The sequence below is a fragment of the Metopolophium dirhodum genome, chromosome 9 (assembly GCF_019925205.1).
Source record: "Metopolophium dirhodum isolate CAU chromosome 9, ASM1992520v1, whole genome shotgun sequence".
NCBI lineage: Eukaryota > Metazoa > Arthropoda > Insecta > Hemiptera > Aphididae > Metopolophium > Metopolophium dirhodum.
Window position 1 is genome coordinate 17,877,432 of NC_083568.1, and position 15,150 is coordinate 17,892,581.

The 15,150-nt window shown below is 25.9% G+C and overlaps 1 protein-coding gene across 16 annotated transcripts; it reads left to right on the forward strand.

Moving 5' to 3' along the window:
• Positions 1–2,279: 2,279 nt before the first annotated feature.
• On the forward strand, positions 2,280–14,138 carry LOC132952735 (biorientation of chromosomes in cell division protein 1-like 1). Of its 16 annotated transcripts, XR_009665497.1 has the most exons (9): positions 2,652–2,820; positions 2,890–3,044; positions 3,109–3,277; positions 5,033–5,160; positions 6,719–6,870; positions 9,057–9,131; positions 9,224–11,131; positions 11,213–11,304; positions 12,941–14,138. XR_009665497.1 is itself a non-coding variant. In XM_061025141.1 (7 exons), the coding sequence occupies exons 2-7, from the start codon at positions 3,158–3,160 to the stop codon at positions 11,242–11,244; spliced, it is 2,415 nt and encodes an 804-aa protein (XP_060881124.1). In that variant the 5' UTR covers positions 2,652–2,820; positions 3,109–3,157; the 3' UTR covers positions 11,245–12,931. The 16 variants fall into 16 exon arrangements, 1 of the variants encoding a protein (XP_060881124.1); XR_009665498.1 differs by lacking the exons at positions 2,652–2,820; positions 2,890–3,044 and adding an exon at positions 2,280–2,409; XR_009665503.1 differs by lacking the exons at positions 2,652–2,820; positions 2,890–3,044 and adding an exon at positions 2,280–2,409 and having other exon boundaries at positions 3,109–3,245.
• The last annotated feature ends 1,012 nt before the right edge of the window (positions 14,139–15,150 follow it).

Genomic DNA, 15,150 nt, shown 5'->3' on the forward strand with positions numbered 1-15,150 from the left:
TAATGAAAAATTTATTGATGAAAAATTTAAAAGTGTGTGGTGCATCATACAAAACATTAAAAGCCGAGCTAAGTCTCACATACACTTCTTTGTTCAATCCTGTTTATAAGATAGTGACTGGCAGTATATGTCAAGTATAAGAGCAAAATAATGAAAAATTTACTGATGAAAAATTTAAAAGCCAAGGAAAGTCTCACATACACTTCTTTGTTCAATCATGTTTATAAGATAGTGACTGGGAATATATGTCAAGTGTATGAGCACCACACACTTTTAAATTTTTCATCAATAAATTTTTCATTATTTTTAAGTACAGAGAATTATTTTTGTCTTTTTAGTGCAATTTTTAAAATTTTTTTTAAAATGTTTTTATGGAAAAGTGTGTTTTTAAAATTTTTTTTTTTATTTTTTATTTTCTACTTTTTAGTTGAAAGTAAATATTTTTATTAAACGTTTAAGAAATATGTTTTCGGTACCTATATCAGAATACCGGTATAATGTTATTTGGTAATAATTACCGTTGTTACCATAGATATTATAATAATGGATAGGACACGCCTATACTTGCTTCGTAAGAGGTTGCGGTTTTTTTTTGGGGAAGAGAGAAAGTTCAATATCTGCGAGAGATATTACGGCGACGTCGTGGGGACAATCCTTTTTTTTTTTTTTGGTCCATGTCCCAAAATGACAACGGATTATTGTATTGTCATCCAAGACCAAGGTCTATACCAATTTTCAGAATTTTTCATCTTCAAAAAGTGCCTCAAATCGAGCGCGCAAGATTTGATCACAGACAGACGTGAAACCAAACTTAAGAAAAGTGTTAATAAACGGTTTTTGTTATGTTACCTATATGTATAATTGATTTTTATTTGATGTTATTCTATCATTAGTAATATTAGTTCATTACTCATTATTGACAAACGCGTCAACACGCTAGGGGACAATTTATTTATACGGCTTGTGAAAATCGTAACAATATTGTACTGGTTTCTTTTTGTAATGACATTTACAGAAAAACCATAACTTTTTGGGACAGTATAAATTTTCTTCAACCGCATAATTTCTGGTTGGAAATTGAATCTAGTTGGTACCTACTTTGGGGGTCAAAATTTAACCTACTGTTGTACTATAATGCCTATAATAATAGAAAAAATAGCAAAATAAATTACTTTAATCACAATAATATCATCAAATATACTTAGTAATATTATAGGCTATGACAGACCGTCTTCGCTTTTCGTAGGTGACCCACTGTACGCACAGCAGAGGGACTTCCACTCATCCGCTTTTTGTTCTCGATAATTTTAGATTTGAATATTTGATTCATTACTTTACTAACCATTCAAAATCAGTTAAATAATTCCTAATATTATAATTTTTTTTTTTTTAAATTCAAATGTGTCAGCATATTTCATGCTATTACAAGTTTAAACAACTATACAATTTTACAAAATACAATGTTGTGTTAGTTGATCTGAGTCGTAGTTGGTTAGGTATAGTCGTATAGATAGTTTTAAATAATATAATGAGAAAAGAAAAAGAGATTAAATAATATATAATATATATTAATATTTGATAGCTGTACATAAATGTAGGTTCGTACATTTTAATTAGAATTATCTGGTCGATAAGACTGATGAGGGAAGGGACATAAGGGGACTAATTAATGAGTGTAAATTTAAGGGAATGTTGGTGATTTTGTATTCCCTGGGTGAGTTTTGATTTTTGGTGGCTTCCGATAAGGTTTGGTCTTAGAGTGGGTGTTGTAATCAGAGCCCTCGGCTGGAGGGACTCTTGGGGCTCTTTTTTTGAAGAATATTATAACTATTGGTTAAATATTATAAACTTTACAGGAGCTCCATATTTTCAAATGAAAAATGTCCTGAAGGCCATAATAAATTATACATTTTTTGATTAAAATGCATTATCTAAAGTACCTACGCAGTTTTAATCAATCAAAAACAATATTCAATATTATTACATTTAAAAATCTCTTGCCGTATAATTCAGCATATTATTCTATAATTTGTCACGACGCCCGAGGTAACTTCGATTGCCGTATATGTGTCTGGTTAAGTTGTTTACAAGTGGAAAGTATTGAGTATGGTTACGATTACCGGTGAACTGTTTGAGTGCCACCACGGTACAACGGTGCAGCGTGGTGGAAATCGTTATTCGGGTTAAGATTGAACCGATTTCGCGCATGGAGACCGAGCCGCCGATCACTGTCTGACCCTATAGGCTATTATAGGCGATGGTTGTGCGTTCTGTGGTTGGCCGACTACAGTCATTGCCGGCCGTCATCGGTTGTCGGCGCTGGTGCTGCCGTCGTGCATACAGAGGTCCATAAAAACATTGCTGTTTTGCACGGTTATTAAACAATGACGAAATGTACAAACAAAAAAGGTAATAATTCGCAAAAGAATATTATTAAATGTTGGCAAATTATATGAGTGATTATTCGCAATAAATGAGCGAGTGGAGTCCAACGAATGACAGTGTCATAATACAGCTCACAAGCTCACTACGTATACAGCTCCAGTTTCGTGGCGGTTCTGTGTCCAGTTTGAGGTGGGGATGCGCGTACAAAATGTGTTTAAATAGTTAAAGAGTGGTTCAAAAGAGTGGTTAAACTGAAATACCGAATAGAGATTAGTGTTTGTTATTATTTACGTTAGACATAATATTATTAAACTTTGAAGTTTTGAATTATAGCTTTTAAGAAATGTTTCAAATTAATCGTAGTTCGCAGAGTGTTCATCAGCTTTTCGTATGGATTTCGAATTGGTGTGTTGAGAAATCTATTATTTTGTTGAAGTAATTAATTTTGTAATTCAAGTATTTAATTTGTTAACTAATTATTGTGTTAAATTTGTTTTTCATAAGTTACTACGCTTACATAATGACGTTTAAATGGGTTTTGACTCGAATTCTTATGTTATTGCAACGTGTTGGACACCTGCAAAAATATAGGAATCTATGGATTCTCATACTAATTTATATTAATGGTGTAATAAGTAACTAATTAAAATAATTCACAAGTAATATCTTATTTTATATATTTTGTGTCTTACATTAATATGCATACTTGTTCAATAAACATAGTGTTAATTGAACAGCCATCAAATATTGCTTAAAAGCATGGGATTCTTCGATGGAGCAGAACAATGATACATTAAAAGTTGAAGATGTGTTTATGCTGCTTGAGACATTAAAGTCTAATGGCACATTTGATGAAATCCGTAAGCATTGTATTACTGATATCTATTCTAAGGTACCTATAGCACAATATAAATTATTTATAATGTTTGCTTTTAAAATTTTGAGTTATTACCTTACTATACTACTACAATATAACTAAGGAATATCACTAATTAATTCTGTAAGTTGTTTTCTATTTATTTTTAATTCAACATTATAAATTAGTAACATATTTAATATAAAAAAGGTGTTAAGTGGATGTCGCTCTGCTGTACAGTAGGTTACAAGTGGGTCACTGTAATGGATGGTGTTAAATTTAAATTCAATGATAAAATATCATTGTATAAGAAAAACGATTCTGAGCAAAAACGGTCAGTCAGCCTATGATAGGAGCCTATGAAATAAGTATATAATTATAAATTTGATAAATGTTGTCAAAATTTGAACTTTAAATGCTTATAAAAAAAAATTGTGCCTATGTATTTTTAATATTTTTCAACTGTTATTAGAACGATATATCAGGAGCCTTATATTATTAAATATTCACGCTTTTTTACCCAACAAATAAAATTTTATTGATATTTATAGAAAAAAAAAACTGACAATGTCCGTAAACAGCTCAAAAGAGTCAAACTATTTTCAAAATTTTATGGTGTATAGAAAATGCTAATATAAACATTCAGTGAAAATTTCAAGTATCTACAGTCATTCGTTTTTTAATTACAATAAAATAAGAAAATTGTTACATGAGAAATCAACTGAATATCAAATGTTGTAAAAATATAAATTTCAGACGCTCATAAAAATTTAATTTAAGTTTCTTGTATATATTTTTTTTTTGATAAAGGTAGACAAACTTATTAGTAATCTTATCATAATAATAATATATATATAATACATTCTCAAATTTTGGATTTAAAAAGAAAAGTGTTTATGAATTCTCAACTCAAAATAATTTGCTAACTTTTGTGATTTTTCAGTATTTTGTCAAAATTGAACTTTAAATGCTTATTAATAAAAACTGTGACTAAGGATTTTTAATTTTTTTCATCTGCCTTTGAAACAATAACCTAGGAGCCTTCTATTAAATTTTCAAGCTTTTTTACTCAACAGATAAAATTTTATTGATATATATAGAAAAAAAAACTAAAAAAATTGAAAACTGACAATGGCCGTAAACAGCTCTAAAAGAGTCAAAATATTTTGTAAATTTTATGGTGTATAGAAAATGCTAATATAAACATTCAGTCAAAATTTCATGTCCCTACGGTCATTTGTTTTAGAGTTACACCAAAAACCAAAATCGATTTTCTCGAAAACAGATTTTGCGTAAAAATTCCCGTTTTTCCTTAATTTTTCTTTTGTTTTTCACGTCGCTTTTGAAAACTACTGGGAAATTTTTGACCCCCCAAAGTACCAACTAGATTCACTTTCCTATCAGAAAAGTTACTGTTGAAGAAAATCCAAGCACTTTGACTGTCCTAAAAGGTGATGACAGACACAGAAATTTAAAAAAAAAAAAAAAAAACACATCATTGTATAATCAATACATTCATCGCTTCGCTCAGAATCTAAAACACTTATTTAATTGTAATTAGAATAAAAAAAACCACTTGAGCAGTTGAGCATGTCATATTCTTATAAAATTAAATATTTTATTTGCTTCTGTCTATGGAATATATATAATAGTTTACTAAATGTACAGCTAATTTAGTATACTTTTAATGTATATTAATATTATGGTTTATTAATCAATTTTTATTTTATAGAATGATTGTATGGCATTGATAATTCAGGGTAATTCTCTATTTTTTGTTTGTACATACAGCTAACTTACCAAAATTGGAAACAGCTCATAGAATCAAATGTCAACAAATTTTTAAGTAAAGTTAAATTTACACCGGAATTAAACAAAAACACTGTTCGAGAACGTCTTAGAAAACAGTTACTTTATGGGTATGTATTTTTTAAAATTTAAAATTGATATTTTTCATTTTCCAGTGGTCATTAAAATTAATTCTAAAAGTTTTTTTAAATTTAAGTTTTTAAATTGATTTTTATTCATGAAATGTTGAAGAAAAGGTTGAAGATGAAATAAATTATTCATTTTAGATTATGAGCGGAGCAATGAATGTATTGATTTTACAATGATGTGTGATTTTTATTTATTTATTTATTTTTTTTGTTTGTCATCATCTTTTAGGATAGTAAAAAAGCTTTTATTTTCTTTAAAAATGACCATAGATACTTGAAATTTCACTAAATGTTTATAATAGAATTTTCTATACACCATAAAATTATTATTCAAAATATTTTGACTTTTTTTGAGCTGTTTACAGACATTTTCTGTTTTCAATTTTTTCGTTGGGTAAAAAAGCTTGAAAATGTAATACAAGGCTCCTAATATATTGTTACAATGGTAGATGAAAAATATTAAAATTATAGTCACAATTTTTTTAATTATCATTCAAAGTTTAAATTTTGACAAAAAAAGTAAAAATCTAGGAAATGTGCAAATTATTTTGAGTAAGAAATTCATAAAAAATTTAGAATTTTTTAAAGTCAAAAACTAATTTTTATGAACGTTTGAAGTTCAAATTTTTACAAGTTTGGATTTTCAGTCGATTTCTTACTTAACAATTTTCTTATTTTGCTGTAATTCAAAAACGAATTTCTGTAAATACTTGAAATTTACACTATATTATGTTAATTTTATCTATTCCTATACTAAAAAAAATTTTCAATTTCCCTTGAATGATTTCATACTGTTTGTGGACATTTTTAATTTATCAATTTTTTGTAGTTTTTTTTTCTCTATGAATGTCAATAAAATTGTATTTATTGGGTCAAAAAGCGTGAAAAATTGATACAAGGCTCCTGATATATTGTTACAATAGCTATAAATAAACAACTACAATAAATATTAAAAATACATTGACACACATTTTTTTTAAAGCATTTTTACAACATTGATCAAATTTAAAATTTAAAAATAATTTTGTATTTAAAAATTTATAAAATGTTCAACTTTAATAGCTAAGGATTGAAAATTTAAAACAAGGTTCCATGTGAATAAGTAAATAAATTACTTTATTCACAATAATATCTTCAAGTATATTTAGTAGTATCATAGGCTGTGACTGACCTATCTTCTTTCAGAATCATTTTTCATATACAATGATATTATTATATCATTAAATTCAATTTTAACATAATCTATTACAGTGACCCACTTGTAACCTACTGTACAGCAGAACGACACCCACTTGCCCATCTTTTTTTCTTCTTTTAAAATATTATAAATTCTAATAATCAAAGTTATGATGAATAAAATCATTAAAATACTCTTATTAGTTTTCCAATTGTTAAATCTTCACTTTGTATAATTAGCATTAATGTTACTAAATTAGGTATTACTTTCTATTTATTATGTTATAATACTATATTTATGTTTTATTTTATAAATGAATTTCTTTACCGTTTAAAGAATTAATAAATAAATATGTACTTTTAGATGTGAAACTCAAGATATTGAAGAAGGAGCTGATAGAATACTTACTCAAGTACTTGCACCCCATTCATTAAGTATTTTTGAACATAAAATAGCAGTTGCTGTTGATGAATACTTCGGGATCAAAAATAAAGCACCTCCAATTGAACTAAACGGTATGTCTAAAATTATATTTTATAATTTTTATATATTTATATTAATGTATAAATATAATTTATGGTTGAGTATATAGAAATTTCAGCCAAAGGACATATTTTTATTGATAAAAGAGACTAACCCTGTGCCTTGCACAAAGTCTTCCTGACATGACTATGAATTTAGCCATGAAAAAATATTAAGACATTAACACAGATAATGCAGTAGGATCAAAGTATGCGCATAACCTCCATAACGGGGCATTGGCTAATGTCGTAGTTCTACACTTTTGATTGGTCAAATTATTTCCCTATGTAATTAAAAATTAATGTTAATCAATAAAAATTGTAGAAATACAACATACCTAAGTCAAGTTATGGTACCTATATATTATATATTTGACAATATCGTACTCATGTTTTATTCAATGTTCATTTTCAAAAATAGTATTATATAATAAATTCATATACTATAGTTGTAGTTGCAAGTTAAAGATAACACTTTGTAATTTATTACATACTTTAATATTTTTTTTTGTAACAACTTGCAAATTGCTGAATGTATTAATAACCTGGTTTCTTATTAATATTAAACTTTTCCTGTAGCTAATGCTTTATTATATTTAAAGTATTAAGAAGATGTCACACCTATAGTTTGTATTGTATCTAATCTCTGTCTTAAAAATGTAGTACATAGCAAATTTTCACTCAGTGCTACTAATTTTGTGTTATTAGCTTTAATATTATAGTGAATTGACCCATTATATAACTTGAGAGTAAGAACATTGTCTGTGTTCTTTGGGGGTCCATACAATATTTCAATTTTTTAATTGTTATACTTAGATACTCATAACATAAAAAATTAAAATATTATATAAAGCTAACTTACAAACTTAATTCACAAACAAATTTAAATATTTTTAAGTTTTATAATAGATCAATTCATTATAATATTAAAGATAACCCAAAATTAGTCCTGCTAAAAGCTGCTCATAAATTGCTATAAGACAGAGACAACATATGCGGGTAAGACGTGCTCTTAAGAGTTGTTATTAATCATAATAAATGTCATATTATAATCTTTTTATTTTATTTCCTTAATATTGAGATTTAAAAGGTCTAATTTAAATATTTTAGTTTTAATGTTCACATAAAAATCATAAATTTAATTTTACTTTTACACATTTTTTATACTTTTATTATAGATTATTAAATAAAACAATATTTTAATAACATTGTAGTTTGTATCAATGTATTATTACCGTAAAACAGGGTAACATGGAACATTTTTTCCGTTTGCATGTAATTTTCTCATAGAAATATAGTACTTATACTCATAAACCTATTAACTAAATAATTATTTAATAATTTAATTAATTAATTAGTTAATAGTTAATTAGTCTATCTTATACTATATATGAGATAAAACATGTGTATTAGCTTACAAACTGTAAATTTTTTGTTAATTTTAAAAAGTATGTAGCTAAGCATTTTTTTTTTAAAAAAAAAGTCACTATCCCATGTTACCCTTGAAAAGATATAACTTGGGACAACCATATTAAATGTATACAAATTTCATGTTGGACTGATAAGAGTTATCTTGGGACAGTTTTTAAAAATTTCAAAAGAATTTGATATTAAATAGGTTTTTTTAATGATTTTATTGAATTTAAAGTAACATTACTGGCATTATATTTAACTTGGGACAGTAGTAAAGCATGGGATAAGCGTGTCCCAAGTTTCCCTAAAATTGGATACATTTATTTACCTCCAAACCTTATCATGTACAAATTACTTTAAGGTGATTATTCTATTCTGTGGTGATAACGTTTAAATTTTATTTACAATATATTATATTCTCCATTCAAATAACATAAAAATCTACTTCATAGTTCAACTAGCATACACACAAGACTTAAACCTAATTCGGTTGAATTTTAAAGCTTTTGATGTATGTTACTAATTAAATAAATAAACATAACTTACTTTTATTTATACGTCTGTAAGTAGTCAAGTTGTTTGTATTAATGTATATACTGCGTGAATAAATTTATAATGATAACAAAAAGATAAATTAGTGATGCCAGACGATACAATACTAAATTTTCTTAAATATTGCCCAAGTTAGCCATATGTCCCAAGTAATGCAGTTTTACGGTAAATAAAAAAATTAATATAATCATATTAATCTAATGTATTATTTTTAGGATTAAAAGAATCTAGTATGAATTTATTAAAAGCATCTAATATTGAAATGAGCACTGTTCTCAATTCCAAAATAGGCAAGTCAATATTATACATTATCTATTAGTTATTCTGTTACTAAATTCATTTTTTACTTTGTAATTATAATAAAATGTACAACTTTATTTAGATTTTATCCCAGATGCTGATAACATGGTGTACGATAAAACACTAAAAGGTAATAGAAAAAACTTGAGATCAGGCAAAAAAGAAAAATCTTCCAGTCTTTGTAAAGAGTCCAAATCATTGAAAAGCAATCAAAGTGAAGATACAAATTGTGTAGGAGGATCTTCAAAACAAAAGAGTAGCCAACACAAAACTTCTACATCTGACAAGTCTTCCTCTAGTTATCATAAAATTAGTAAAAAAGATAAAAGTTGTAAAGAAGTTGTTGAAAAATATAACGATGTCACTAATAATCCTAAATCTGTTCTTAATAAGTCTAAAGATGTTAGTAAGCCTAAAGACATTGTTGATAAGTCTAAGGAAAAATCATTTTTGTCAAAGAATTCTAATAATTTAAGTCATAAAAGTAACCAAACAGATAGAAAAAGAACTAAACGTTCTCTTGAAGAGAAAAAAAAATCATCTAGTTTTTGTAAAAAGCCTAAATTATTGAACGGTAATCAAAATGATGATGAAAGTAATTCAGGAGGATCTCCAAGACAAAAAAGTACCATACACAAAAATAAAAGTTCTTCGTCTGACAAAACCAAGTCGTCCTCAAGTAATCATAAAAGTAGTGGAAGAGATAATAATACTACAGACGTTGTTGATCGGTCTAAAGGCAAATCTTTGTCAAAAAAATCTAGTAGTACTGACTTTATAAATAAATCTGAAGGCAAATCGTTGTTAATATTTTCTGATAGAACTGTTGATAAGTTAAAAGACAAATATTTATCAAACAATTTGAGTGGTACTGATGTTGATGGGTCTAAAGACAAATCATTGTCAAAGAATTATACTAGTTCTGACATTGATAAGCATGAAAAGAGATCTTTGTCAAAAAATACTTGTTTTATAGACATTGTCGATAAATCTAAAAACATATCTTTGTCGAAAAATTCCCGTAGTACAGATATAACTGATAAGTATAAAATCAAATCCTCTTTAATAAAAAATACTAGATGCACAGGGGTCCTTGAAAAGTCTAAGGACAAATCTTTGTCAAAAGATTCTAGTAGCTCAAGTCATAAAAGTAATCATACTGACACTAAAAGGCTTAAACTTTCTCCAGTGGAAAAAATGAAATCATCTACAAATAAAGTTAGTGATGAAGAAAGGAAACCAGAAGAACCAGAAAAATCTGAATTGAATGATTTTCAAAATTCTATTCATTCTAATAATGACATAGATGTAATAATGAAAGATTCTGCGAGTACCTTATCCAATCAAATATTACACGAGGAAATTGAAAATAATGGTGCAAAAGTATTGGATAATGACAAATCACTTTATACCTTTAAAGGATTTTCTTTAGTGGATGCTATTCCATGTAAAAATGATCAACTATTAAAAAATGTGATCAAAACCTTACAAGTACAAACAAATAATCTTGATAAAATTGACAATGGATTCAAAGGGTTTACCAGTGCAGAAACAAATCCGTGTAAACATCGAGATATTGTTTATGCGGAGCTAATTAAATTGAAAGAAAGTAAATCCAGTACAGGTTTTATAGGATTCTCCAAAGAAGATACTGTGATAAGTATTGGACATAAACATGTCGTTAAACTACTTCAACTTTCCAAAAAACGAAATAATGTAAATAATTTTCAACAAAATGTGATGTGTATTGGTAATGGAATCCAGAACGGAAAACCGTTAAATGAAGTTATGGCAGCACATTTATATAAAAGTAACAATGATAATGATGCAAAGTCAAAAAAGAATGACAGCCCACCAATTAATGATACAAAAAAAGATAGTCCTACTGTAAATAATAATCACAATCATGACAATTGGGTTGTTAAACAAGAAATTAAATATAAACTTTTACCTGTAGTGAAACTTGAAAGACTTACATATGAATGTAATAGTGAGTAATATATCTACCATTAAATAGAATTTTTCCTCATCTAAATTTCCTATTTTGAATTTTACTGTGTTTTTTTTTCAGATACTAACCGTGTCGACCAGGTACCCATATAATTAACAGTAGAAAAGAACATTTATAACAAGAATTGTTTCTTCAAAATTATTTGAAAAAAGGTATGAAATATTATCTTGATGAAAATAAGATAATATATAAGATTATATAAGATATTTATACATTTATTTAGCCAAAATATAGTTTTCTTTCAGAATAATCAATTGTAATCATTAGGGTTCGGGACTTATTGCATACAAATTACAAACTATAAGAAATATACACTAAAAATAACTGAAAAATATGCAACTGAATATTTTTTTAATGACAATTAAAAAATTTGATTTATTCATTTAAATTAAGACAATTTGTTTTAATAAGTATATTTTGGACAACAATAAACATTATATTACTGTGTATGTTTGATTTCATTTTCTTCAACTTCTCCTATAATGAAAAAAAGGTTTGGTATTTTATTTAATATTAAATCTAAAAATAATGAATTGTTTATCTGTAGAGTTTAACAGTACAATAAGACATTTTCTGATGTTATCAAATTTAAATGCACGGCAGTTGTTGGTCAGCAATTTTTTATAAATTGAAAATGAACGTTCCACTTCTATTTTCTTTTTTTATACTCTAAACGATCAATAGACTATAGTATACATAGGAACAATTAGGTGTTTCCCTAGTTGCCAAATCCAGTTAATAATGTTATTATCTCATCTTTATTCATAAACCGAGTTATACGGAGAAACAATTCAGTCTAATATCAGAAATAATTTCCTTTTTGTCCCTGTCCTGACTCGTTCTATGATTAGGACTTAGGGGAGGTATATTGATTGACGCATGAATGTAAAAAATAATAATTTTAACCTTTAAAATAAATTTACTTGATATAAAATGAAAACTGCGTAAATATGCTATAAATAACAGTTAAATTAACAACATTTGTCAAATATGTGTTTTCCTCAGAAAACTGCGAAATATGTGAAAATATGCAATTAAAATTTTTGATTTCAATATGTTATGACTTAAATCAAATTTATATCTTACTTAGATTATTCTGCTGTCATTATCAAACAATATGCAAATGCAACAAGTCCCGAATCCTAGAAATTAACTAAACTGTCAATCTCATAATGTTTAAAATTATTTATTTTAACTTGACAAAACATTAAAAAATTAAATGTTTGAAGACTGTTGAAAATTATATTTTTTTAGTATTAATTATTTTGATCATAATTCAAAAAATATAAATTTTAAATTGTCCTTATAAATATTTCCTATAATAGTATAATCAGGAGTACTAAAGTATTTTTCGCCTAAATGCCAGAATGTGGGTTATTTGACATTGGAATCATCCATAAATTACATAGGACCCTATTCGTTGCTAGAACTATTAATTCAATATTGTGTTAAATATCCTGTTAAATGTTGCTTCTGTGCCTATGTGGCTATATGCGTATATATCATACCTTACAAATCGTAGTAATACTGCATAACCAATGCTTGTATGGAAATCGGCTAATTTATAGATCTTGTAAGACGAAAAAAAAACCATTAATTCTCTGCAATATTTTTACCATACAACAGTTATTATGTAAGCCCTTTATGTAGAACCGAAGAAAACACATACGGCCAGAGCTATGAGCCAGCTCTAGGAATACAATGTATGGTCTCTACTTTCTATAGATTATAGATAAAATTTAAAATTATTGTTTCTATGTATAAATTGGTTTATTTTTTTTTACTTAGGATCAGAAAAAGAATATTTGTTTAACGGATATGATCAACCAACCGAACTCTAAACCTATTTAAGATATGACTGTTTCCTACCGTTTCATTACAATATATATTTATTAGGTATTTATATAATTTCACTAATTCAGTACCTGCATTTATATTTTATTTATTATGATATTTGATATCATACTATCTGATTACATCTTAGTAAATTAAATTTAAATTAAATAATTAACAATAATCAATCATCAAAAGAAAATTAATTGTAATACTGTTTTCTTTAATCTTTTTTTTTCCTTTTTTTATATGCTAATTACATTGTTTATACATTTATTTATATTATGTTTATTTAGTGTATAAACAATTTAAATTTTCTTAAGATATTTTAGAAAAAAAAATGTTTTCATCACATTCATTATTAATTAACAATCAACTATTTGTAAAACATGCAATAAAATATCTTCTGCTTGCTAAAATAGTAAATACCAAGTACTTTAAAATAAATATCTACACTGCCTGAGTTCAATAATATAGTTATTGTTTTGTAATCCAATATTGGATTCTTTACTATCATTTTGTAAATGAAATAGTTGTTTTGATCAACATTGATGTATAATTTATTGTATTAAGTTAAGCTAATTTTTTTTATATTTATGTACCTACATAACATGTAATATAAATTATCAACATACTTTTTAAATGTAAATTTGTTTGTTTAATTTAGAATAAAATTATGCTTTATATTTGTACATAAGTACTATATGATATGTATTTACTACCACTAAATATATACATTTTGTTAAATATGTATTGTTAAAATATACTGAACATTTTTGTTAAACTTAATATTTTGTTATTTAAGTTCATTTATATTTTATACTAATATTATTAAACAATATTGTTTTAGAATGAATTTTCTTTTCAGATTACATTTTTAAGTAACAATACCGTTTGGCTAATGTTTATTATATTCATTTTAGTTTTTTTTTTTTCATGCTGTATAGTTTAAGACCAGATCTCGTAGTAAAACACTGAGCAAATTTTATGAGGTCAGAGGTTGAATATAAAATATAATTATTAATTATTATATTTATTATGTTGATTGATGTATGTATTTGCTTATCAATACTTATGTGATACTCACATTTCCTAACATATAATATTACAATTTACAACTAATGAAATATTTGTGGTATTAAAAGAAATTACTATGTATATTTATATTTTATTATTTATATCATTTCAGTACCTACCTAATCTATTTTACAGGTTTAATGTAAATGTATAGAATATCAAAATATTGTTTGATTTTATTTTGTTTATCAAAGTCTCAACAACTAGTTCAAAACTAATCTCTGCCGAGTTACCTAATCGATAAAATAACAAGGTCAAAGAAATGGTGTATTTATTTTAAATATATATATTTTTTTATTTCAAATTTTTATCTATAATATTTATCAGATCTTTGAATTTTTACGATTGGTCGAGAAATAAAAATGGTTGGGAAACACTGGGCTATAGGTACCTACATATATTTATTATCAATATTTTCAAAAAAATCCATGCTCCTAAACAATTTACAGAAAATAATATTGTCCCATTTAAAAAAAATAAAGACGTTTATATTGTTAGGTTCAGGACACCCCTAAGGGCTAAGGTATACAAAGGACTAGAAAGAATACAAAAAAGATTCATATGTCCATCTATTTTATTACTTGTACATATTTTATTTTATTTATTTTAATTAAAAAATACTAAACAAAAACTTAAAGAGTCAAAATACTAACTAATATATTATATATATAAAAAAAAAAACCAAGTATATGATTGACATGTGCACTAAGTCATTGCATTTACAAATTAAATTTATGTAATAACAAAATATTTTGAGTTTATTTTTTTTATTAAATTACTCACTAACAATCTAATATTTCATTAACAAAATATTATATAACCAGTAACCACGCCATGTACAAAACAAAAATCTATATAATATGATCGTTCGATAAGAAATTGTTTAAGAAATCCACGCTTTGTTGTAAAAATATAAACTTCAAACGCTCATAAAAGAATTATTTGACATTTTAGTAAACTTTTTTGTTAAAAGTAGAAAAACTTATGTGGAATCTTGTATTACATTTTAGATTCTGAGCGGAGTTAGATTCTGACCATTATGAATGTATTGATTTTGTAATGTGTTTTTTTTTTTTTAAATTATTTTT

Coding starts and splice junctions, on each gene's coding strand:
- LOC132952735 (XM_061025141.1), top strand. CDS start 3,158: ATGGAGCAGAACAATGATACATTAAAAGTTGAAGATGTGTTTATGCTG. Junction 5,161..6,718: donor AGAAAACAGTTACTTTATGG/GTATGTATTTTT, acceptor ATGTACTTTTAG/ATGTGAAACTCAAGATATTG. Junction 11,132..11,212: donor ACTTACATATGAATGTAATA/GTGAGTAATATA, acceptor TTTTTTTTTCAG/ATACTAACCGTGTCGACCAG.